At 41.0% G+C, this 23,547-nt stretch overlaps 1 protein-coding gene across 1 annotated transcript in view; it reads right to left on the bottom strand.

The window, feature by feature from the left end:
* Nucleotides 1-14,820: 14,820 nt before the first annotated feature.
* The window catches only part of SMS (spermine synthase), a 50,368-nt gene continuing 41,641 nt past the window's right edge, over nt 14,821-23,547 (bottom strand). Inside the window, exons 9-11 of the mRNA XM_027533792.1 lie at nt 22,800-22,879; nt 16,601-16,716; nt 14,821-15,334 (exon numbers count right to left, since the gene is read on the bottom strand). Of these exons, the coding sequence (XP_027389593.1) occupies nt 15,295-15,334; nt 16,601-16,716; nt 22,800-22,879 (236 nt within the window). The 3' untranslated portion in view covers nt 14,821-15,294. The remainder of the gene's footprint in view (nt 15,335-16,600; nt 16,717-22,799; nt 22,880-23,547) is intronic.

Below are 23,547 nucleotides of genomic sequence, written 5' to 3'. Positions count from 1 at the left end.
AGGAACATTTTATTGTGTCAGTATTGTATAAAATTCATCAGGTGATATATGAATTTCAAAAATGTAATACATTATACCAAGAGGAAAGATCATTTGTCTTCCTAAGGAGGTGATAAATACAACATTACACAGTAGACTGCCTTGCTGATATTATTAGCCATGAATTCCACTTGGAATTTACTGCTCATCTCAAAGGCTTAGCATTATTTAACTGTAATAACTCTCAATCGTAACCAGCAGACGATCGATTCAGTTTAATCACTGATGTTCCTGTAATGGTGAAACGCTGGATTATTTTTGTTTGAAGCTAGCACACTAAGTCCCGTGGTATGGTATAATTAAGAACAACTGTTTACTTTTTCTTAAATTCAACACCCCTCACCCCCACCTCAAAAGCTAGACATTAAAGTACTAAATATAATGATCTTGGTAAACCAAATTGCTAGGTTCCTGGCAGCCCTTCCCTGCTGTTTCCCTTAAACATTTCTATCTGAAATGATGATGAATAAAAAAAGAAAAAGAAAGAACCCTGGAAAATATACAGCTATCCCTTCACTGTATCGTCCACCTAACCATCAGAGTTTCCATTCCGGTGCTAAAAAACACTCCCTCCCTCCTTCCTCCGTCCCTTTCAGACCATTTTAGATTGTTACTTGCATTGTTTCAAATGTCCACGGGGGCACTCGCAAGATCCAGAGACACCAGCCCATTATTTTATGTCTGTGAGTTAGTCTTCCCAAGCAGACTGGGAAACAGTTTTGAGGGTCTTCAATCATCTTGGTTTGCCAGGTACTCCACGAGGGCCTGATCCATGGAAGTACTCTAATGTTACTGAATAAACAAACGGTCACCTTGTTGCCCTCCTGAACTACACGGTATTGAGAGTTATTCTGGCATAAAGAGTATCAGAATCAGTTCCCCACAGAAGTGAGCTAACCCAGTGCATCACCACTATAAAGTTTAGAATTTAACATTAGAAAGTCTCACTATAAGATCCTGGATGAGTTCATTGAAATCCCACCAGGTAGGGAATGATATATAGATAACTCTCAGAACTTAGTGGCAAAGACAAAGACTGATGCAGCATGCCCTTGTGAAATCTTTTTCAAGTGTACTTTGTTTCAATTATATTTTATAATCATCAGGAGACTAGCTTTGGCTATGCTTTAAGAACACTGCACTTAATCCAAGCTTATTTTTCAGAGGCAAAATTGAAAATACATTAGATCCTGGAAATGCTTAGAAGGGAATCATTCTGAGCGGCACTGCAGTAACTGGTCAACGCAATCTGGCAGCTGATGCCTTCCATCTCCTCTACTTTCAGCTATCCTTTTTTTTTTCTTCTTTTGGCTTGTGCGATCTTAGTTCTCCAACCAGGGACGGAGTCTGTGCCCCCTGCAGTGGAAGTGCAGAGTTCTAAACATTGGAGCACCAGGAAATTCCCACAGCTATTCTCTTTTAAACGTGTTTTAAAACTGTCAGCAGCCTCTGATCTCCTTTGGGAATAGACAGGTTATCAAGTATGAATAAAGGCCTTAACACATTTACAAGCATTTGAATTCTTCCCAAGATGCAGCTTCTTTTTGGTGGATTTCATTATTAAGTTTGTTCTCTCCACAAACTTAATAATCTCAGGTATAACTACCACATTTGATAAAATACTTTATTCAGAGCATCTTTGGTAATTTGCTATAATCCAGTTATTTAGCTTATAACCGGCCCCACATAACTTACCTGTTCATTTAAATGTTTAACATTTAAAAATAAATTGTAGAGTGGGCCATCATAAAAAAATTCATCTAGACTCTGCTCAACATATTTTTCCTTTTGGAAATATTCTAGAATGAAATACAATCCACTGGCATTCTGTGGCCATCTGTATATCTTTTTAAAGTACATTTCTGGCATAGCCCCACCAACTATCACTTTCTCAAAGTCCAAAAAAGCTGTTGGACCAAGAGACAGGCTTATGAATAAATGAATAACTTAATGCATTTCAAATCACTGGGGAATGAATAGACAATTTAATCAAGGGTACTGGGACAAGCGGTGACCACAATGGAAAAAAATAACTTCACAATTCATAGCATACCAAAAACACAAAACCAAAACCAAAAACCCTCCTCACATCCTACAAAAAAAAGGGGATGGGGAATGCCAGATGAATGAGAGACCTAATTATGAAAAGCAAAAATTAAAACACTGGAAAAAATGTATATATATGAGAAAATCAAACTAGGGAGATATTTCTTTTAAAAAATACAATAAACAGAAACCATAAAGGAAAGAGACTCACAAATTTTATTGCACTCAAATAAAAAATGTGCATCAGAAAATACCATTAATAAACCAAAAGACCAAGCATAGCCAAAGCTAGTCTCCTGATGATTATAACATGTAATTAAAAACAAAGAGCACCTTAAAAGATTTGACAAGGGCAGATTGAGAGTAGATGCTTATAATAATATAAACAATACAGGATTATTATCTCAAAGATGTAAGCATAATACATCAATAAGAAAATAAAAACCCAATAGCCAATGGACAGAAGAGAGACATTTTTCTAAAGAGGGAACATTGGCTCGACAATTAACTTATAAAAATGTGCCCAACTTCATCCCTAATCAGGTGAATGAAAATATAAATCACAGTACATTACCAGTTCACACCTCCAGACTGGCAAAAACTTAAAAGTCTAATACAGCCAAGTCCTGGCAATGGAGCAATTCCCATGCCCTGGTTGTGAGAGTGTAAACGGGGACCCCAGCTTGGAAAGCAATTTGGCAGCATCTAATAAAGCTGAAGCCTGGAGAAGCAAACATGGGACCATTCCATCATCTGATTTCTTTTAAAAGCGGTGGAAGCTTAATATAGGGGGCAGTCTGGTTGTATTAGCGTAAATTCTGATTTTGCAGAATTCATTTCTGAAACCTGATACTTGCTAGTAAATAATAAAAGCTAACATTTGAGCACTTAGTCTGTATGAGGCACCACTCTGAGCATGGATTCTTTTATTTGATCCTCCTAATGATCCAAAAAAGGTTGCTGTAGACTGAAAGTTTTTGTGCCCCTGCCCCCCACCGAGTCCATGTTGAAATCCTAATCCCCAGTGAGATGGTTTGAGGAGGTGAGGCCCTTGGGAGGTGACTAGGTCACAAGGGTAAAGCCTCCATGAATAGGATTAGTGCCCTTATAAAACAGACTCTGGAGAGCTCCCTTAACCCGTCTGCCACATGAAGGCACAGAATGAAGACAGTCGTCAATAAAGAAGAGGGTCTTCACCAGATGCCAAACCTGCTGGCACAATATCTAGGCCTCACAGATTCCAGCAGTGTCAGAAATACCAACAGGGTCTACTGCAGCACATGGAACTCAGTGTTATGTGGCAGCCTGGATGGGAGGGGGATTTCAGGGAGAATGGATACATATATCCATTCATCCATGTATATGTATGGCTGAGTCCCTTTGCTGTCCATCTGAAACTACCACAACATTGTTAATCAGCTATACTCCAATACAAAATGAGTAGTTGTTTAAAAAAAAAAGGATTAAAGAATAAAAAATAAAAGGAAAAAAGAAGTATGAGAAATAAATTTCTGTTGTTTATATGTCACCCAGTTCATGGTATTATTGAAAAGTGAAAGAAGTCGCTCAGTCGTGTCCGAGTCTTTGCAACCCCATGGACTGTAGCCTATCAGGCTCCTCCGTCCATGGGATCTTCCAGGCAAGAGTGCTGGAGTGGATTGCCATTTCCTTCTCCAGGAGATCTTCCCGATCCAGGAATCGAACCCAGGTCTCCCGCATTGCAGGCAGACGCTTTACCGTCTGAGCCACCAGGGAAACCCCTGGTATTATTATACCAGCACAAATGGAAAAAGACAAAACAGTCGTTATTATCACTATTTCACAGACGCACAGAGGGCCAAGGTCTCAGAGCCAGGACATGACAGAGCTAGGATATGAATCCAGTGGTCTGGGTCCACTTTTACATCCTGCATCCCATGAGTAAATAGTATTTGCAGGAGTTGGCATGGCTTGTCCTGAATGTGATGAGTAAACTGTAAGTATGTGTGAAGCACTACCAACTTTATGTCTGGAAAATTAGTATGGTTTCCCAAGTCAACCTTGATAATACACTAAAATCAAGGAGAGAAGGAAGAATGCTTCTAACGTTTGACTTCCATGTTCAAGGAGCAAATAGAGTTCAGTCTTGTGTTTTTAGGCTCCCTAATTACCAGAAGAGTATGTTCTCCAAGGCAAGTACTCTTGCCTGGAAAATCCCATGGGTGGAGGAGCCTGGTAGGCTGCAGTCCATGGGGTCACTGAGGGTCGGACACAACTGAGTTACTTCACTTTCACATTTCACTTTCATGCATTGGAGAAGAAAATGGCAACCCACTCCAGTGTTCTTGCCCAGAGAGTCCCAGGGACGGGGGAGCCTGGTGGGCTGCTGTCTGTGGGGTCGCACAGAGTCGGACATGACTGAAGCAACTTAGCAGCAGCATGTTCTCCAAATGGCACTTTGCCTAAGTTTCCAAAACAATGTTCATTCCAGGAAGCCACAGACTCTGACATCTCATCCCAATGTAGGGTGTCTGGGAAATTCACAGTATTATTTTGCTTACAAGGTACCTATTAGTGCATTTGATTATTTGCTTCAAAGAATTTAGTTATTAGACTTTGCTAATAGGACATCATCTCTGGTCTGAATAAGAAAAAAAATATGAAAACTGCCATTATTGAGACAGACCATTGACAGAATTTAAATAAATCCATACATTACATTAGATTGTAACAAAGTTAAGTTTCTTGGTTTTTATCATTGTATCCTGGTTATGAAAGTGAATGTCCTTGTTCTTAGACAATAGTTAGTGAAGTATTTAGGAGTTAAAGGACATCATGCCTGCAATTTACTCTTAAATAGTTCAGAACAGAAGTTATAATAATCATAAAATCCTAAAAAGAGAGATGCCATATGATCCAACAATCCCACTCAATATACTCAGACAAAACTATAATTCAAAAGGATACATGCACCCCTATTCTCATGGCAGCAGTATGTACAATAGTCAAGACATGGAAATAATCTAATTTTCATTGACAGATGAATGGATAGAGAAAATATTATATATATGTGTGTGTATATATATACATATATATATATATACACACACACAATGGAATATTACTCAGCCACAAAGACACAATGGAGTATTACTCAGCCACAAAAAATGAAATAATGCCATTTGCAGCAACATGGGTGGATCTAGAGATTATCATACTAAGTGAAACAAGTCAGAAAGAGAAAGACAAATACCATATTATATCATTTATATGTTGAATCTAAAACACGATACATATCAGCAACTTATCTACTAAAGAAAGGAAACCACAGACTTGTGGTTGCAAAGTGGGACAGATAGGGGAGGGAAGGAATAGGGGTTTGGGATTAGCAGAGGCAAACTATTACATATAGGATGGATAAAAAACAAGGTCATACTGTATGACACAGGGAATTATATTCAATATTCTATGACAAACCATAATGGAAAAGAGTATGAAAAGAATATACAAATATATGTATAATGAGTCATTTTGCTGTACAGAATTAACACAACATTGTAAATCAACTATACTTAAATTTTTTTAAAAAGCAAGATGTTGGAAATAACAAATGTTGGTGACGATGTGGAGAAAAGGGAAATGTTTTACCCTGTTGGTAGGAATGAAAATTTGTGCAACCACTATGGAAAACAGTAGGGAGGTTCCTCAAAAAACTAAATATAAAACTACCATATGACCCAGCAATTCCACTCCGGGGTATATATCCAAAAAGAACAAAAACTCTAATTCCAAAAATACACACACTCCAATGTTCATAGTGGCATTATTTACTATTGCCAATATATGGCAGCAACCTAAGTGTGGTGTATATGTGTGTGTGTGTGTGTGTGTGTTGTACAACATGAGGAATAGAGCTACTATAATAACTATAAATGGAGTATAACCTTTAAAAGTTGTGAACCACTATACTGCACACCTGTGACATATAGGATTGTAGAGCAACTGTACTTCAATTCATAAATGAAAGAAACCAAGGTGTTGGCTTTGAGAGGGAATCAGGTAGGTCCTTGCTTTTCTCCTTAGGCCCATAGAATGGTGTTCTCCCTGTGTCTTCACATCATATGTGTTTCTGGGTCCAAATTTCCCCTTCTTATAAGGATACTAGTCACAGGATAAGGGCCCATCCTAGTGATCTCATCTTAACTTGGTCCTCTGCAAAGACCCTATTTCCATATACGGTCACGTTCACAGGTACTGAAGGTTAGGTCTTCCATGTCTTTTGGGGAGACACGACTCAAGCCATAACACCCTTCCAGGTATCTTTCTGGTGGGGGAGAATTAAGACTGGAAGGAAGGGCCTGATGGCCCTAACATCTGCATTATTTAAGAGTCAACTATATTGTTTCACTGTCTTTTTGTAAATGTTTGGTGCTTTATAAAGCCCGTGAGTTATAAATCATCTCTATCCCTGCTCATCCCTTACCTGGAACACACGTGCTTCCTTCACAGCCTTCAGTTTACACTCACTCCTTCATCCACCTACTTCCAGCAGCCCTCATAGTGCCCCGTAGCTTTGGGCTGGTGTTTTCTGCTTCTTTTTCTCTGCTGCCTAAGGGGCTGCCCCATGTTCTTTCTTCTATACACTGCTCTGAATGTATATCCCAAACACTGTCTTCTAGGACTCCCCCCACGGAAGGCTGTTCAAGTACAACGTCAAGACTGAATCGTGTAACCTTTCATCCTTCCCCGTATTCTCCATTCTATTTTCAACAAACTTTCAAAAGACCCAAGTGCAAATTAAAATTTGTTCTGGTTTTACTCTCCACAGAAATAGTAAGCCCATGAAATCAGAGCACAATCTAGGCTTCAGTAAGTAGCATGTTTAGTTTAATAGAAAGTATAATCCCTTATCTTTGTGTTTAGAACCTTCTAGCTGTCAGGACAGCTAGAACAGGGTCTCCACATCTGAACAGGGTTTCCACATCTCTTCAAAACTGTGAGGAGCCCAGGTGGGCTGGGGGAAATTGCAGGGAGAACTTGAAAATATCTGCACTGGTCATTGCTTCAAACTCTCCACTAATTGGCCTCCATTCACTGCCAGTTTTGTAACTTTTTAAATGCTGGGGGTATAAATGCCCTTTGTGGAATACTGTGAAGTTAAACTTGAGCCCTAGATTAATGCTTTATCCAACTGCCTTTTTAACACTGTCCATGAGAATACTCCTAACCCTTGGAAATCAAATAGGAATTCATCTTAGCAATTACCATGGCAATATCCATTGCTTTGGAGGCCACGTGTAACAATGTTAATATAACATATTTCAATTCAGCAGTGGTTTATGCACCCTGTGAGTTTTTCTGCAAGGACACACACCTTGCTGATTTACCACCTACCAGCTCTCGATGTCAGTACCACTCAGTGTGGTCCACAGATTGGCAGCATCAGCTGATTAGACTGTGAGAAATGCAGGCTCCCGGGCCCTGCCCCAGACTTCCAGAACTAAACTGTATTTTAAGATCCCTGGGTACTTATTCACACTCAATTTTGCTAAGCAGTGCCCTCGTTTTTCTATTCCTGTTTATAAATGGCAGGATGGGCTTGCCCAGGGACTCAGCGGAAAACAACCTCCTGCAATGCAGGAGCCACAGGAGACACAGGTTTGATCCCTGGGTTGGGAAGATTCCCTGGAGGAGGGCATGGCAACCGACTCCAGTATCCTTGCCTGGAGAAATCCATGGACAGAGGAACCTGGTGGGCTATAGTCCATAGGGTCACAAAGAGGGACACAACTTAGCATGCACACACACAAATAGTAGACAACTACAGTTCCAGCTGAACTTTTTAAAGTCCTCAACCAGTTTTCTTATGAAACTAACTGAATAGAGCTTTTATTTTTGGCCTCACCATGTGGCATGAGGGATCTAGATCCCCAACCAGTGACTGAACACGTGCGTGCCCCCTGCAGTGGCAGCAGTCTTAAGGGAAGTCCCTGAATAGTTTTTGATGTGACTCTATTTCCAAATTTTTAAAAAATGAGACTTTTTGCCTTAAGTAAAAAGAAGGCTTCAGACCCACTCTCGATCTCCATTCCTGTTTCTGCCACATACATGGATTAAAAAAAAAAAAATCCTTCATGCCCTCCAGACCCTTCATGTCTTAGCAGAAGCTCAGGAACAAACATCTAACAACAAAGAAATAGTGGGGTCTTTGAAGCAAGATCTCTGCCAGGGACCTTTTGTCTGTAGGCCAGCGGGAGCCACAAGAACCCGAGCACAGACGGGGAGCCCGCTGCAGCGGACCTCCCAGCCAGAGCTCCACTCCCCCTCCAGCCTTCGTCATCTCCTGCGGGAGCCCTGGCAGGTACGGTTACATCTTTGTGTAGCAGTCAAACAGCCTGAAAGACCTAACATAGCCACTAGCACTTCTGCTGCCTCATGAACATCACATTTTACTGTCTTCTGGGCTAGATCTTAACAGCCTGCTTTACTTGGGTGCTATGCAGGGCCCTTGAGACTCAGTCTTCTTAGGTTTCTGGTACTGTGTCCAGAAATCTTGCTGTCATGTCCTTCAGGCAGACAGGAGATCAACTGTATCGAAAATTTCCTTTTTTTTTTTTTAAAGATTTAACATAATGTTTTACTTGGAAATCATTTCAAATGTAGAGGAAAGCTGCAAAAAGAACTTGTCAATTTAATACTGGTATAACAATACTTGATCAAAAGTACCACTCCTATACCAATTTGTCAATTGATACAATAATGTTCTCTACATGATTTTTCCTCCAATACAGGATCCAGTGTTGGGTCAAATACTGCATTTAGTTGCCTTGTCTCTTTAGCCTCCTTTAATCTGGAAACCTTTTCATGGCCTTTCTCTCTTTTGACATTGATACAGGCCTTCTGACAAGAGAACATTTCTCATTTGGGAGCTAATGTTACATCATGATTAGATTCAGAAGCATTAGAAGCGTTCTTACCTAATGCTGCATAGGTACTGATCAGCCTTCTCACCTGCCCCTTGTTGATTCTGATCACCTCGTCAAAGGGTCCAGTGTCTCCACTGAAGTTTTCTCTGGCAACATGTAGTAAGCTGAAAAATGACTGCCTGTGGACGTCAACATCCTAATCCAAGAAACCTAGATGTTACCTTATATCACAAAAGGGACTTCACAGCTGTGGTTGAGCTTGAATAGGGGAAGAGAATCATGAATCATCCAATGGAATCGAAATAGGGCTTTATTACGGGGATGCAGCCGGGCAGGAGTCAGAGACGGTAACATGGAACGGAAGCAGAGAGATTTGAGGACACTATGCCTCTGACTTTAACACTGAAGGGTGCAGAAGCCAAAGAATGTAGGCGCCCTCTAGAAATTACCAAAGACAGTAAACATTCTCCCCTGGAGCCTCCAAGGAAACCAAGTCCTGCCAGTGCCCAGATCTGAGCCCAGTAAGACTCCTTGCACACTTGTGACCTGATACATTTGTTAGTTTAAGGAACTAAATTCAGGGTAATTTGTTCACGTGGTAACAGGATCCACAACTCATAAACAGTCTGGGGGAGACAGAGCCACATAAATCTGCTCCTTGTCAAAATCTGCCCCCAGATTTTATATCAGGGGATGGTTCCTGCCTAGCCCAGTCTTCATTGTGATGATTACAAAACGCTCTTTTCAATTCCAGCATTCCCTCTCCCTTAACGAGCTGACTCCCAGCTTTCTATGTTAAGTGCCTCATTTGTTAATATATTTGTGACCTCCACTTACTTGTATATTTATTTTCCATATACCCTTCATGACTTTCAGTTTTTTCTGATGGTTTATAATTTATCATTCTGCTTAATTATTTTAGGGCAAAAACCCTTCTGGGTTTATCCAGTGGGAGTCAAAGTTCAGGTTCAAACTACGCATAAGCAGCCAGGATCAGAGTCTCGTGGTCTGGCTGACTGGGACCCTGAAACCCAGGCCACAGCCCCCTATAGGCTGACCCGGACCAAAGTGGAGGGCTGGAGTAAGAATTCCAGCCACTGGGTAGGGAGTCACCAAGGGCAGAGAGGATCAAGAAGGACAGAATTGACAGTGGAGGACAAACAGGAAATAAGAGACTCACAGCAATGCCTGACATCCAAACGGCCGCAGGTCCTATGCAGTGTTCTGGTTTTCGGGTCTGAGTGCTCTATGCCTTTCCGAGTCCTGTTCGTCTTCAGTCTGTGGGAGCACCAAGAAGGAACCCCGAAGACACAAGCCCTGGTGAAAGGACCCTTCACCCACGCTGAGACCACACCCTGCTACGTGTGAAGGTGCGGCATGTTCTCCCTCTATCATCACAGTTGCTCTTCTTGAACACACCCACCTGTGTAACTTCTTCACGTGGCTTCTTCTATGCTCCCCTGGGAAAATGCACTTCTAAGAGTTCCCTTCACAGTGCACTGTAACCATATGCACGAAGCATTAGACAAGCTGAGCAAGAGGTACCGGGTGACGGCCTTGGGAGCTTATACTGTAGCCATCTGTCACCTGGACTTGGGCTGAAGGCCCTGCATCCCGTCCCCACTGTGCTTCGCTTCCATGCCTCCAGCTCTCACCTGACAGAGTCAGAAATCACTGCTCAGCTGTGTTCTTTCCCAGTGGGACTCACCATCCCTTCAGACGTTAAACATTTAAATATACGTGGACAACAGATAAGGGATGAAAACTTAATGCTGAGCAGAAAAAGTAGAAATACCGAGTGTTAAGGGACCATGCAGCGGACGCAGGATATGTTGACAAAAGCTCCCCTTAATGCTGGGAGGAAGGACAGAGGTGTGATTTCACGTATCAAATTGAACTCAGACATCTGAAAGCAGGCAAAGGCGGACTGGTCTAGAAAACAGAGAACATGGAATATCATCCCAGGAGCATTTCCATCCCTCTGCAGTGAACTCAGGGCTGTCAGAATCCCTTACTGAGAACCTGAGTTACCAGGTAATCATCAACCAGTATTTAAGACTATTTTAGCCCTAAAACAAACATACAAAAAAAGTCGCTCAGTCGTGTCTGACTCTTTGCGACCCCACGGACTATACAGTCCATGGAATTCTCCAGGCCAGAATACCTAAGTGGGTAGCCTTTCCCTTCTCCAGGGGATCTTCCCAAACCAGCGACTGAACCCAGGTCTCCCACATTGCAGGCAGATTCTTTACTAGCTGAGCCACATGGGAAGCCCAAAACAAGAAAAAAGGATTTCCTCATAGGCAGAGCCGGGAATGATCTCTCACAAGTCCATCGTCAAAGCCCACATCTACAACCAACTGCCCCTTGCCCATCTTTACAATCTTGGGCCTCCATCTCTAGGCTGAGGTGGGGCAACCCCTCAAGACCTCCCTCTGGATATTGGAGAGCTCCTGTCCAAACAGGAGACCCCGTGACTCATTTATTGTTACGTTCCCTACTCCCTAGTACGTCATCTGAAAGGAATCAGTCACTCATCAAAATGACCACCACGTGACTGGTTGCTCCCCAGGGATGTGCTCTACATTAACAAAATGGCCAGGGCATCACTGGGACCCCCAGATCCAGGAGATAAGCTTACCTGTCCAGTCACATTTATCATCTTACTTCCCAGGGAGATCCCATCCAAGAGTACTCCAATAGCCTTCCAAGGGCACTGGGCTATTTCTTGCCCATGTTCAATTTCTCATTTTTGAAATAATGAGTAAAGCAGAATCAGTGGAATGATTGCCCTGGGTAGTTGAGATTGTAAATGGTTCTGGCTGAGAACAACTGATCTGCCACTGTTGATCTGAGGTTGTGACGGCAGGCAGAAGGGACCCAGCTACCCTTCCCCACCGCCTAAACATAATCCAACAGAAGCCAAAACTATGGGTCAGGGGTTCTTAACCTGGCATCTATGGATGCAATTCTTCGTGGCTCTAAACTTGGTGGGAAAACCTTTCTATATTTTCATTAACCTCCTACTGAAATCGAGCATTTCCTTTAATCATGAGCACAGGTGACAATCCATGTTAGCACTGACAGTACCTATGACTTTGTCAACAAGTCAGATGCGTTCTTTGCACATTTCAGTTGCCAGAGATCTTCTATTTATGCTCATTATGCTTCAAAATGACAATATGTGACCCACAACTAGATCCAGCTTTGTAACATGTCATTAAAGCAGAAATATGAAATCAGATGTCTTTGAACAACATTGTAATGTATTTCCTCGTAATCTTATCTCCTTGATGTATTAGAAAACTTGTTTCTGAGGAGGGGTTCACAGGTTCACCAGGCTGCCTGAGGAATCCACGGTACAAGGAAGGTTAAGGACCCCTAATGTGAGCCTTGCGACAGCAAATTCAGAATGCTGGAACCTAAATTCAGATTGTTACTGGCCATGAGACCCCTGGGTATATTTCAAATTTTGACTACTGGCCTACTCAGTGATATTCACAATTCACAAAGCTCACAAAGCTATTTTTAAGACTGAGCAAGAGAATGTAAAGGAAAGTTGTGTACTGACCCAAAGCACAGCACCGTAAAAGATGGTGCGGTAGAAAGACATTCACCAACAGGGTGATGTAGAAGGAGGTGAAGTGTTATCTCAAAGCCATGTAGCAGCCTGAATCAAATAATGCTGCCCACCTGGCCTCAAGAACAGTGCTACTCACAGTGCTATTCCAAGAATGGGGAAGGACCGTGCCCTGCGGTGGAGACCAACATGCTGCTTCGTTCACTGAGGTGGTCTTGCTGGGAATGAAAAAACTTCAGCTGAAGCAAACGAAACAATGTGCATAGAACATAATGACCTGCTGAAGGACCACACCAATTAATACTGCTGGAGTCTTGGGCATAGAGCAATGATACATCGCACGCACGCACGCACGCACGCACACACACACACACACACACACACACACACACACACACACACCCCTTTCCCTATCCCAGGAGTCATGAGAACAATGAAATTGATCAATTTATTGAGACAAATGCAAAGTCTTATGGCAGCAATAGTTAAGCAAGAAGGCGTCTGTTCGACTGCAGAGGAAGAGCAGCACACTTTTCTTCTGTGCAGTAGAAACAGTGTCAACCCAGCCTCCCTCCATCCCAGTAGGATCACCATTAATCAGGTTTTTAAAACAGCCAATCACACTGTCAGAAGGCAGCATTTCTTCTTTTAATAAGCAAATTCTTAGTAACTGCTGATGTGCTGAATAGAATTTAAACTACAGCCACACGTCTTTAATTAAAAAGCAGCTATATAATACAGTATATTCTATTTTAGATGATAAAGGGGACTACAACAGTAAGTAACACTACAGCCATTAGAGTAATATAGCAGTGCTTAGATTTTACATTTCCTTAAAATGCAGCAGAACTGAAGGTTGTTGATAGTTATCACGAGTTCAGTTTGCATACGTTTAACAGTTACAAAGATGTTCAAAAAACACTAGACATCCTTTCCCTACTAGAAAGAAATGATTGTGCTCAGAATTCATGATTATCACCTGAAACAAAAATTTTCTTTCCATTTCCTTCTTCCTCCCATACCACACCCCTTAGTCTCTCCTGAACACATCTTCCATGGTCTATTCCAACCCGATCCATCTCGTTCCTAACTCTCAGCTCTTGGCAGGACCTGCTACATCAGCAGATTTAGCTTCAGTCTCAAGCTAGTCTTCAAGTATAAAGTTATATCACATATTAACAACACCATATCCAGACAGCAGATACATTTGCTTTCATTTTTCAAATGAAGAAAAACACCCCAAAACCTCCACTTCCGTTTACCCACTCTGTGTTCAAACAGTACCATACTGTTTAATCTTACACAGTAGAGAGACTTTGAAAGACTGAGGAAGTTGGTGGTAGGGAGGCAAGGCAGTGAGTAGGGTTCCTAGTGTCTATATATCAATGCCATTTTTAACCTCTAGGCACAAGAAAAATATTTGCTGAAAGCCAATCTAGTTCCCATATGAGTCTAACTGCTTTTGTTCATTATTTTTTCTCCAATGCCAATCCCACAAAAAAGAGTAAGTGGACATATATTCATTTTGAAAGATTTTATGTTTCATACCATGAACCTAGCTCGGAAGAATGTTATGGGCTGACACTAATTCTATCTCAGAACAGACAGTGGGTATATTTAATGGTTTCCTTCCTACAAATTCATCGTAAATGAACTCATTTCCTCGATAAAGCATAAACTTTTTCAAAAACAACAGGATAACCCAGTGATGTCTAACAGTCTGAGTCAATATAAACTTACCTTTTTATGTGAATTGTGACCCACACATACACTCCCCAGCAGTGACACGCACTTCCTTAGGTGAGCTGAAGTTGCTCCTGTGGCTGTGGGCCTCTACATAAACTATCCTCTATCTGTGCGTCTAAAATACTCAGACAAGTTCACAGCAGCAATCCACAGTGATCTTTATTTTCACATCTAATACACCGATAAAGAGTTGGAAGAGAAACTCTTATTAAGAGAAATAAGCTTTTGACTTTCAACTTTACAGTAAGGCCAAATCTTTTCCCATCCTCCAGGTCAATTTTACAATGAAGAAGTGGTGAATGTAATAGGCTGTGTATCATTTACCAAGGTGGTAAATGAAGTCATTACTACTGTTCAAAAAAGGCCCTAAGGCCATCCTATTATAGAGATAAATGGCACCAACTGATAGGATAGAACCAAAAAAAGACCAAGGAGACACCTTTGTTCTGTGAGATCAGAAGTGAGCACGAGAGGACCTGGCTGAAATAAAACGACAGACACATGAAATTTCTCATTTGTAACTTTAATTGAAGCGTTGCTAATCATTTTTAAAGTCTTTCCTCATAAGCACCAAATTTTAATATCTATATCAATTTGGGTGGGAAAGAAACTCCATGAAGAACTCCCCTCCAGAAGAAAACAATGATGTTCACTCCTCCAAACAACCAAATTCAAAGTCTACCAAAATGAAAACAAAACAAACAAACAAAAAAAAAAGCCCACACAGAAAAACAGAAACAAAAACAAAAATCACATTCTAGGGGTTCAGTGCATTTAGCAGCCTTCACTGTGCTGTCTAATCATCCTAGTTCATCAAAATATACATTTTTCCATTTGATTTTTAAATTAAAAAAATAATTAAAAACAGGAAACGTGAAGGAATTCACAATCAATTGCCTGACTTGTTTCGATTTCACGTACAGCATAGAAAGGTCAGGAAGGCTATTTGCAGCACACGTGACTCGGGGACACTGATTTTCAAGGTTTAGCTTTCTTCCAAACAGTGTAAAATACCCACCTGGATAAGGAGTCAAGGAATAAGAGTAGGTAATTGAAGGCATCACTTAAAGTTTGTTTACTGGCCTACAGATTGGAAGATGAATGAGCACTTCACAGCTTACAGCACTGTGGTAATGACACGAAGGCCTCCGAGACAAGGTCACTTCACAGCCTAGATGCCCACCATCTGTGACGTTGGGGTGAGGTGTGGGGGAGCTTAGCAGAGAAAAGGTTAAAGGGACACAAATATTCTCTCAGAGAACACTTGTGCTTCCAAAGACTCTAAAATGTTTTAGGGAATTAATATGAGAAGGAAGGGTGGGAAGGAGAGAGAAACATCAGAGGGAGTGGGGGGAGGAGGGTGGTGGAGGTGGGAGGAGAGGGACCGAGGAAGAGAAGGAAAAAATGGTGGAAGGATGAGGGACCAGAGAGGAGCCAGAGGGTGGAAACCTTTTCTCCAGATGTCATCAACTGCTTTCAAAAGTCTTTGAGCATGTAGACAAAGATCTGACTGTCACGGAATGCTCTGGAGAGCAACCCTGATGAAGGTGCCAGGCAGGGAGAGGAAGCTTTGGTCTGCAGAACACTGTCCAGTTTTTAGGAGGAAGAAATGCACTATGAAAGTCCAATGACAATGTTCTCCTTTGCCTTTTCTCCAGGTTCTTCTCTTATTTCTCTGGACTGACTTTACTAAGTGGAACTAAATGAAGAACACCAACCCTGACTTTGTGATGCCTGGCATTATTTTTAGCTCTATCTCTACTGCAAAGCAGCATCAAGCCAAGTGTAGAAATTAATATTAAAGTAGGATAATATAAACGTAAAAGGACAATGAGCTTCTTAAGCCAGCCTGCTCCAGCTAGGGTGGCTTTCTGAAGCTCTCAAGTGCACATCAATCTCCTGGCAGGCTGGTTGAGACAGGTCACGAGGCCCCAGCCTCCAGTATTTCTGATTGGACAGCAGGCTGGGGTGGGGCTTAAGAATGTGCCTGTTTAACTAGCTCCCAGGTGATGTCACAGGTCTGGTGGTACTGTGAGGACCAGTGGTGCCATACCATCCAAACCACCTGGGAGGCTGTGTCAGGCCACACCCCAGCATCTGAGGCTGGGACCCAGGAATCTGTATTGTTTTCAAGTGCCCAGGGGATTACAACATACAGCCAAGTCTGAAAACCAGGGCCTTCTGTATACTACAGAACTAATTCTGTTTCTTGAAACTGGTAAATGGGCATGGTTTTTACATGGGGGTTCTGATTGGGCAACACGATGATGTGGTCAAAGGATATAATTCCAAGTACGAAGGGACACAGACGATCTCCTTGGAGAATTCCACAGGACAATACAGGCGCCCCAGCTGTTCTTCATAGAGCGACAGGGCTTCTGTCAAATTGACACAGTTTCCCTAAATCAAAGAGAGAAAAGCAAACAATAGGAATCTTAAGTCCTACAGAGGGTCCCAATCATTGGAAGGTCTCTAATAAATGAGAACAATTCTAGCTTTAGATAAAAGTTCATCTCTGAAAATGAGATAAGGTTTCTGTACTTTCACAAATTGCATTGCATTCTATTTATAGGTCCATTAGCTCATTATCCTTCTACTTCATTTACCAAGCCATTTCAAATTATTCGAGGATGAAGCAACAGAAAGCAGTGAGACCAATTTCTCATTAGTGACAGTCATTGTATCAACACCATGCAATTAGCAAACATTCATACACATAACCCATTCAAAATAAGTTTTCCCTAAAGTCACTACAGTATTGAGGATGAAGTATCAGAAACATAATGTTCTTGATTTTCAGAATGACTTAAACTACAACCCTCTTAAGAGTCTAAGATGTTGACACAAACTCTTTCTTTCACACCCTTGTGCTTTCTCCAACAAAAGTCAATTCCAGATATACACACTAAAGGTATTCCCTAGTTTACTCTTTATCAAACATTTTGTCTTGACTTCACTGTTCTAATTTTTCTCTGTTTCTTGCCATTTCTTTTTTGTCTCCCCAGCTTGTAGGAGTGGTCAATGAAATATAGTATAAATCTGCTGGAAAAGATTTTTTTTTGGAAATGTGTTCTTTTTCTTAATTATTGAAGTATAGTTGGTTTACAACATTGTGTTAGTTTCAGCCACACACCAAAGTGACTCAGCTACATATATACATACACCTATATATACACATCTTTTCAGATTATTTTCCATTGTAGGTTATTAAAAGATACTGAATATAGTTCCTTCTGCTGTATGTTGTTTATCTATTTTATGTATAGTAGTTTGTATCTATTAATCCCAACCTTCTAATTTATCCCTCTTGGTCCCCTTTCACCTTTGGTAACTATAAGTTTGTTTTCTATGTCTGTGAGTCTGAGTCTGTTTCTTACAGATTCATTTGTAGTATTTTTTAGATTCCATGTATAAGTGATATTTGACTGTAGACAAATCAAGGATAAACACAGTGACCTTACTCCTTCAACTTTCTTCCAGCCTGCAACTTAGATGTGATATGTAGAGCTGCAGCAGCCACTCTATGACTATTAAAAAAAATGGTGAAGAGAATCAGAAATGCTGGTGGCCAAGACCCAGGAGAGCTGGTGAATGGATACAGAATCTGCCTAATTCTAGAGCTGCAATTCTCAATTTTTAATGTGTATATGAATCATAAGGGGCCTTGTTACATTGCAGATTTTCATTAAGTAGGTCTGGGGTAGGGTTTATCATTTGAGCACAATTTTCCCCCAATTTTCTCATAATGGATTTAGAAAACAAGATGAGCATTTAATATCAACTATTTCCTTTTAACCTCTGAAGTTCTAAACATTTGGAAGACGACTAGAATATATGTGCTGATAAAATTCCTTCATAAGAACTTCATTATCAATTTGCCTCAAAACAGCCAAGATGAAAATTATTCACAAATAAAGCATCCTGTGATACAAGCATTTCTAAGGATGGCATTTCAAAATCAAAAAACCAGCCAGCTACGGGGAAGTGGGTAGACAGGACTATTCTGAGAGCTGGCCTGGGCAGTTTTAACTGAGCACATTTGATCAGCATGTCGTCATACTTCAGTGCCAACCTGTTTAGTAACCCATCATCTAGGGTCCTGCAGTGGGAATTGGACCAAGTGCCTTTGACCAGCATATAATTTGGTTTCAACATTAAGTTCACCATGAGAGTATATAAACAGCACATGTGTAATTTAAGATGCACAAATAGAAAACACTGCCCAGTTGTTTTTAGAACACCTCACTACTAGGGAAGCTATAGAATGGAAATACCACCAAGGTTCACAGTTCAAGCTTTTCCTTGCCATCTTAAAAATGACACCATACTCTCTCTTTATAGACGGAATACAGGAAGACCTCCTTACAAAGAATGTAGTAAATAAACAGAACAGTTTCAACTTATTCTATCCCAAATGGTCAAAAAGCAGTTTAAGAAAGAAAAACCCCACAAATAGATGCCTACCCCAAAAAAGTACCATGATACATTTCACCTTTCTGTGTATTTAAATGTAACTACAGTGTTCTTAAGACATATAGGGGATACATAACAAATTGCTAATAGCAAAGAATTCAGCACCTATTGAGGAGGAGAGGAAGAGAATAATATGGCAAGGCAGGGGCATACCTGGGAGGTAAACCACAATACAGCGTCTTCCATTCTACAAGGTTCTTGCTGCCCCATGTTAGCTCTGGGTGACACCTGCTTTTTTACCTTAGAGATTTTAATATTGTTTGTATCTTTCAAAGAGTTTATGTCATATCTGTAATATAACAAAGTCTGGAAGACTATTTCCTTAATGATACCATTTTTATGTCTTCTAAAACAAGCAAAAATAACGTGATGATTTAGGAAATCACACATATGTGAAATACCTAAAAAACAGAGGGGAAAAAAACTCTAAATGAGTTACTTCCAGAAGGTGGGAGGGGTTGATGGAGAAATGTAGATGTGTCAAGCGTACTGGTAACATCGAGGTCTGTGGGGGGTGGGGGAAGGCGCGGAGGGGGCTCATGTCTTTGTATCATAACTAACATGAATGTCACACACACATTTGTACTTTCAAATAACCTACAGCTTTTTTAATGAGGAGTGGAGGGGCAGAAGTCAAGTCCCAGGATCTGCCTCTTAGTTCCACAAAAGCAACTCTCTGCCCTCTGGCCCACCAGACGTGGCTCCATGAATGAGCACGTTCCAGAAGGACTTCCCCAGCTTTGTGGCCCACAGACAAGGCTGTCTTCAAGCAGCCACAGTGAAATTAGTGACATCATAAAATCTCCATGGTGATGTAAGCAATTTTAGGCAGGGACGTTTAGCTTTTGTCAGTCACCAAGTTAACAAGCCAAACACCATTTTTGTCCCATCTTTAACCTTTCCTCTGTTCCTAAGCTACAGGCCAAGGGAAGCAGGGTGTGAGTGTATTAAGGGCATTTCCTGAGCATACCATGTGCTACAAAAGGAAAGTGTTCCACTGTGGCAATACCATCAGTGCATCCTTAGTCAGAGCATGCTGTGGCTCTTGACCAAACTACTGCTTCTTCACAGGCCTATGCCCCTGTGGTCCATATGGCATGCTGAACCACCCAACATACTATGGGATTCCAGGCATCATAAAATGAGATCGCCTTGAGTTTCCAACTATACTGAATGCAGGGGTGGGAAGCACATCCTAAGACGTCTTTTGGATAACTCTTAGAAACCAGCACAGCCTTGAGTATTTAAGGTGGTTTTTAGTAAAAGTTGGTTGGCAAAGGCCAGGTGATCAAAGCCTGATCTTTAGTGTTAACAAATGTGTGGTGACGATCTGTCAAGCAAGTGCTTCTATTAGTTGTCCACACTGAGAAAGCAGTCTACCAGGCAAATATTTGCAACAAAAGACACCAGTCACACTTTCTTCCTAAGAGCACCTGTTGTCTACTGCAAACTGACTGGTTTGCATTAGATCCAAATTGTTCTCAGTCTCTTTTGATTAAAGATGCCAGAGCCTCACTTTCTTTCCCAACTTAAGCCCCACGGGATTTCTATTTGCAGAAACATAAAAAGAATCCAGTTCTATCAATATATCAATGCTCTCCTTGAGAAATATTCACTTATGAAAACCCAACTCATTGAATTTGGGTTGCTTTTACAGGAATTAGGCCACTTGGTTTGAGCAGGTTTCACTGTAGAGTTCCTGTAAAGCAGGGGTAAGCAAATTTCTGCAAAGGGCCAGAGAGAAAATATTTTAAGCTTTGCAGACCATATAGTCTTCACCACAACTGCTCCAAGCTGTTGCTGTACTGCAAAAGCAGCCGCAGACACCGTGTAATGAACGGGCGTGGCTGTGTGTCAAGAAAACGGCAAAAAACAAGCAAGGGGTGAGAAATGGCCCGTGGTTTATGGACCCCTGGCTTTTAAAAAGTCAATATTAGAATGTCTTTTTAAAAATCATTCCTCGTACGGGGAGGGAGGAGGGTTCAGGATGGGGAATACGTGTATACCTGTGGTGGATTCATGTTGATATATGGCAAAACCAATACAATATTGTAAAGTTAAAAAATAAAATAAAAAAAAATCATTCCTAAGCATCAGGGGTTACAAAAAATAAAAGTCCACTTGTAGACAGTTGTCTGTTCCCCTTGAAGCTTGCCAACACTTTCAGCAAGTATGAGATGATCAAAGATTAACTGCTACCTGTAGGGGTGTTCTGTGCAGGGGGAAGAGGAAGAAAACAGGATCGGCTGGAAACAAATTCAAGGAGTTGCCAATTTGTTTTCAGCATTATAAATCTCAGGCCTCATAAACTCCCCAGGGCTTACTTTAAAAAAGCCTCCTCAGAAGAATAAAATCAGGAATTTTCCCATAGTTCTTGACGTTTAAATATACTTGGGCTTCCCTGGTAGCTCAGATGGTAAAGAATCTGCCTGCAATGCAGGAAACCCAGGTTCAATCCCTGGGTGGGGAAGATCAAAAATAAAAGTCCATTAAATATACTAATGCTTTAAAAAAAAAAAAGTTGCGGGGGGGGTGGGAGGGAGAGGTAGAGTTCTCCTGAAAATGCTTAAGAACTAATTACAGGGACCAGAGTACAATACTGCTTATCTTCTGCTTATGAATCAAGGGCTTTTTCAACCAAGTAAAAAGACTGATCACCAATTAGGCGCTTTTGCCATCATTTCCAAAATGTTAAGGACTTAAGTAAGATATATATATGTATTTTTATGTATCAGGAAATACTGACTTCAAACCTTCTTTTAAAATTAAGAATACCCTAGAAAATGAGGAAAATACAATTTGCTTCCATCTGGTGGCAGCAGTTCATACTGCAGCCAGAGCAGTTTATGAAATTATATTGATGACTTTTCCTAGAGGATGAGGCCCGAAGGCAAAAAAAAACAAGAAAAGAAAATCATGGTCTATGTCTCCCCCTGATGTCAGCAGCTGATACTGCAGCCAGTGCAGTTTATGATGGTTTTTTTCCACTAAAGACTCTCCAGAGAATATGGGGGGCGGCTGGGGGGGGGGAATATACATATCACGGTCTGTGTCTCCCTCTGTGGCAAAAGCTCATAGTGCAGCCACTGCAGTTTATGATGGCTTTTCTACTAAACACTCTCAGGAGGGTGAAGAGGGAGAAGGGGGTAAAAATCACGGTCTGTGTCTTCTTCTGGTGGCAGAAGCTCATTCTACAGCCAAAGCCCAAATTTAATAAATTGGAAGGTTATGGTAACAGGACAGAACAGAACAAGGTACATGCCTGCCTAGATGCTCAGCCATGTCCGACTCTCTGCGACCCAATGGACTGTCGCCCACCAGGCTCCTCTGTCCATGGGATTTCCCAGGCAAGAATACTGGAGTGGGTTGTCATTTCCTCCTCCAGGGGATATTCCTGACCCAGGGATGGAATCCATGTCTCCTGCATTGCAGGTGGATTCTTTACCACTGAACCATGGGGGAAACTCTCAACAGGACAGGACAGAACTCATTAATTCCCTAAAAGGGACAGGTCAGCTATTTACAAACTTACTGCTTGAGAACACAGACAGACATAAGAAAAATTTTCAGTACAACAGTTTCATTTATCCACTTTTATATTACATCTTCAACTACCTACTTCCACATTGAGAATGCTAAGGATAGAATTAAAATATTGCATAAATGCTCAATGGCTTTATGCCACATTGCAAATACAACTAAGAAAAGCAATACTAAAGCCATCACCACCAATATGATTGCTGAAAATACGTAAGATTTTGGCATATACTTGTCCCAGTCTCTCCCACTCACCATTGTTTTCAGTAGTTGTACTGTCCCAGCATTGGAAGAGCATACTGTTGTACTATACCCAGTCCCTTTAAACCTTATTTAGTCTTCATTTGACAAGTAACTAAACAGTTAGTGCTATCATTAGTCTTTATGTCAATGTCTAAGTATTTTGGTGTGTGAAGCACAAAACGTAAAATTTTTACTGAGTATTTCTTGGGGAAAAAAACAGAAGTCTATACCTGTGTAAAATATTTCCCATCCTGTTTCAATACTTTCATTGAGAGATCAAGAATCAGTCTGAGAAACTCCCATGTGGAATCTGGATGTTAAAAAAAATTAAGTTTTATAAATATCAGTTTGCATGCATGAGAAACAACATCTAAAGTCAAACATTCACATTAATATTCAATGATTCAAAAAAAAAACAAAAAGAAAAAAAAGAGAACTAGCCATGAGACCCAATATTCAAGGGCTCGTGAACAAGAACACACTGTCATGTATTTTGTGTCTTGGACACACGTGCACATATACCTCTATACAAGCAAAATCAAAAGCAAATGCGGAGGCACATAACACTGCTCTCACTATACCCGTAAAGATTTGACACAAAAGCAGGCTGAAATCTGAAAGAGAACACCTTTAAGCAAAGGGAAAAGCAGTAACATCTCAGGAGAGAAACTGCAAGAGTGAGGGTGGGGACCTGAGTCTGGAAACTCAGCAGGAAGACAAGGTAATAGAAAAAACATGAACACTGAAATCCTAAGCCAGCAGTGATTTTGAGTGCATGGCATGAGAAGGGGCCTTGTCTCTGGTGTTGCTCAGAAAGGTCACCAGATTGTCCCGGTACAGGTTAAAAAAAATCCCAATATGTAAATTATGAAACAAGCAGATATCTCAATGGTATGATCATGAGTCATTTTATTTCTATACTTGTTTCAAACGACTGCGTTAATTTTGCTCATTTAGTGGCAAAACAGGATCTGACCA

This window comes from Bos indicus x Bos taurus, chromosome X, assembly GCF_003369695.1.
Source record: "Bos indicus x Bos taurus breed Angus x Brahman F1 hybrid chromosome X, Bos_hybrid_MaternalHap_v2.0, whole genome shotgun sequence".
In the NCBI taxonomy this organism is placed as follows: domain Eukaryota; kingdom Metazoa; phylum Chordata; class Mammalia; order Artiodactyla; family Bovidae; genus Bos; species Bos indicus x Bos taurus.
Note: the sequence above shows the minus strand (reverse complement) of the source record. Positions and strands in the feature narration are given on the sequence as shown.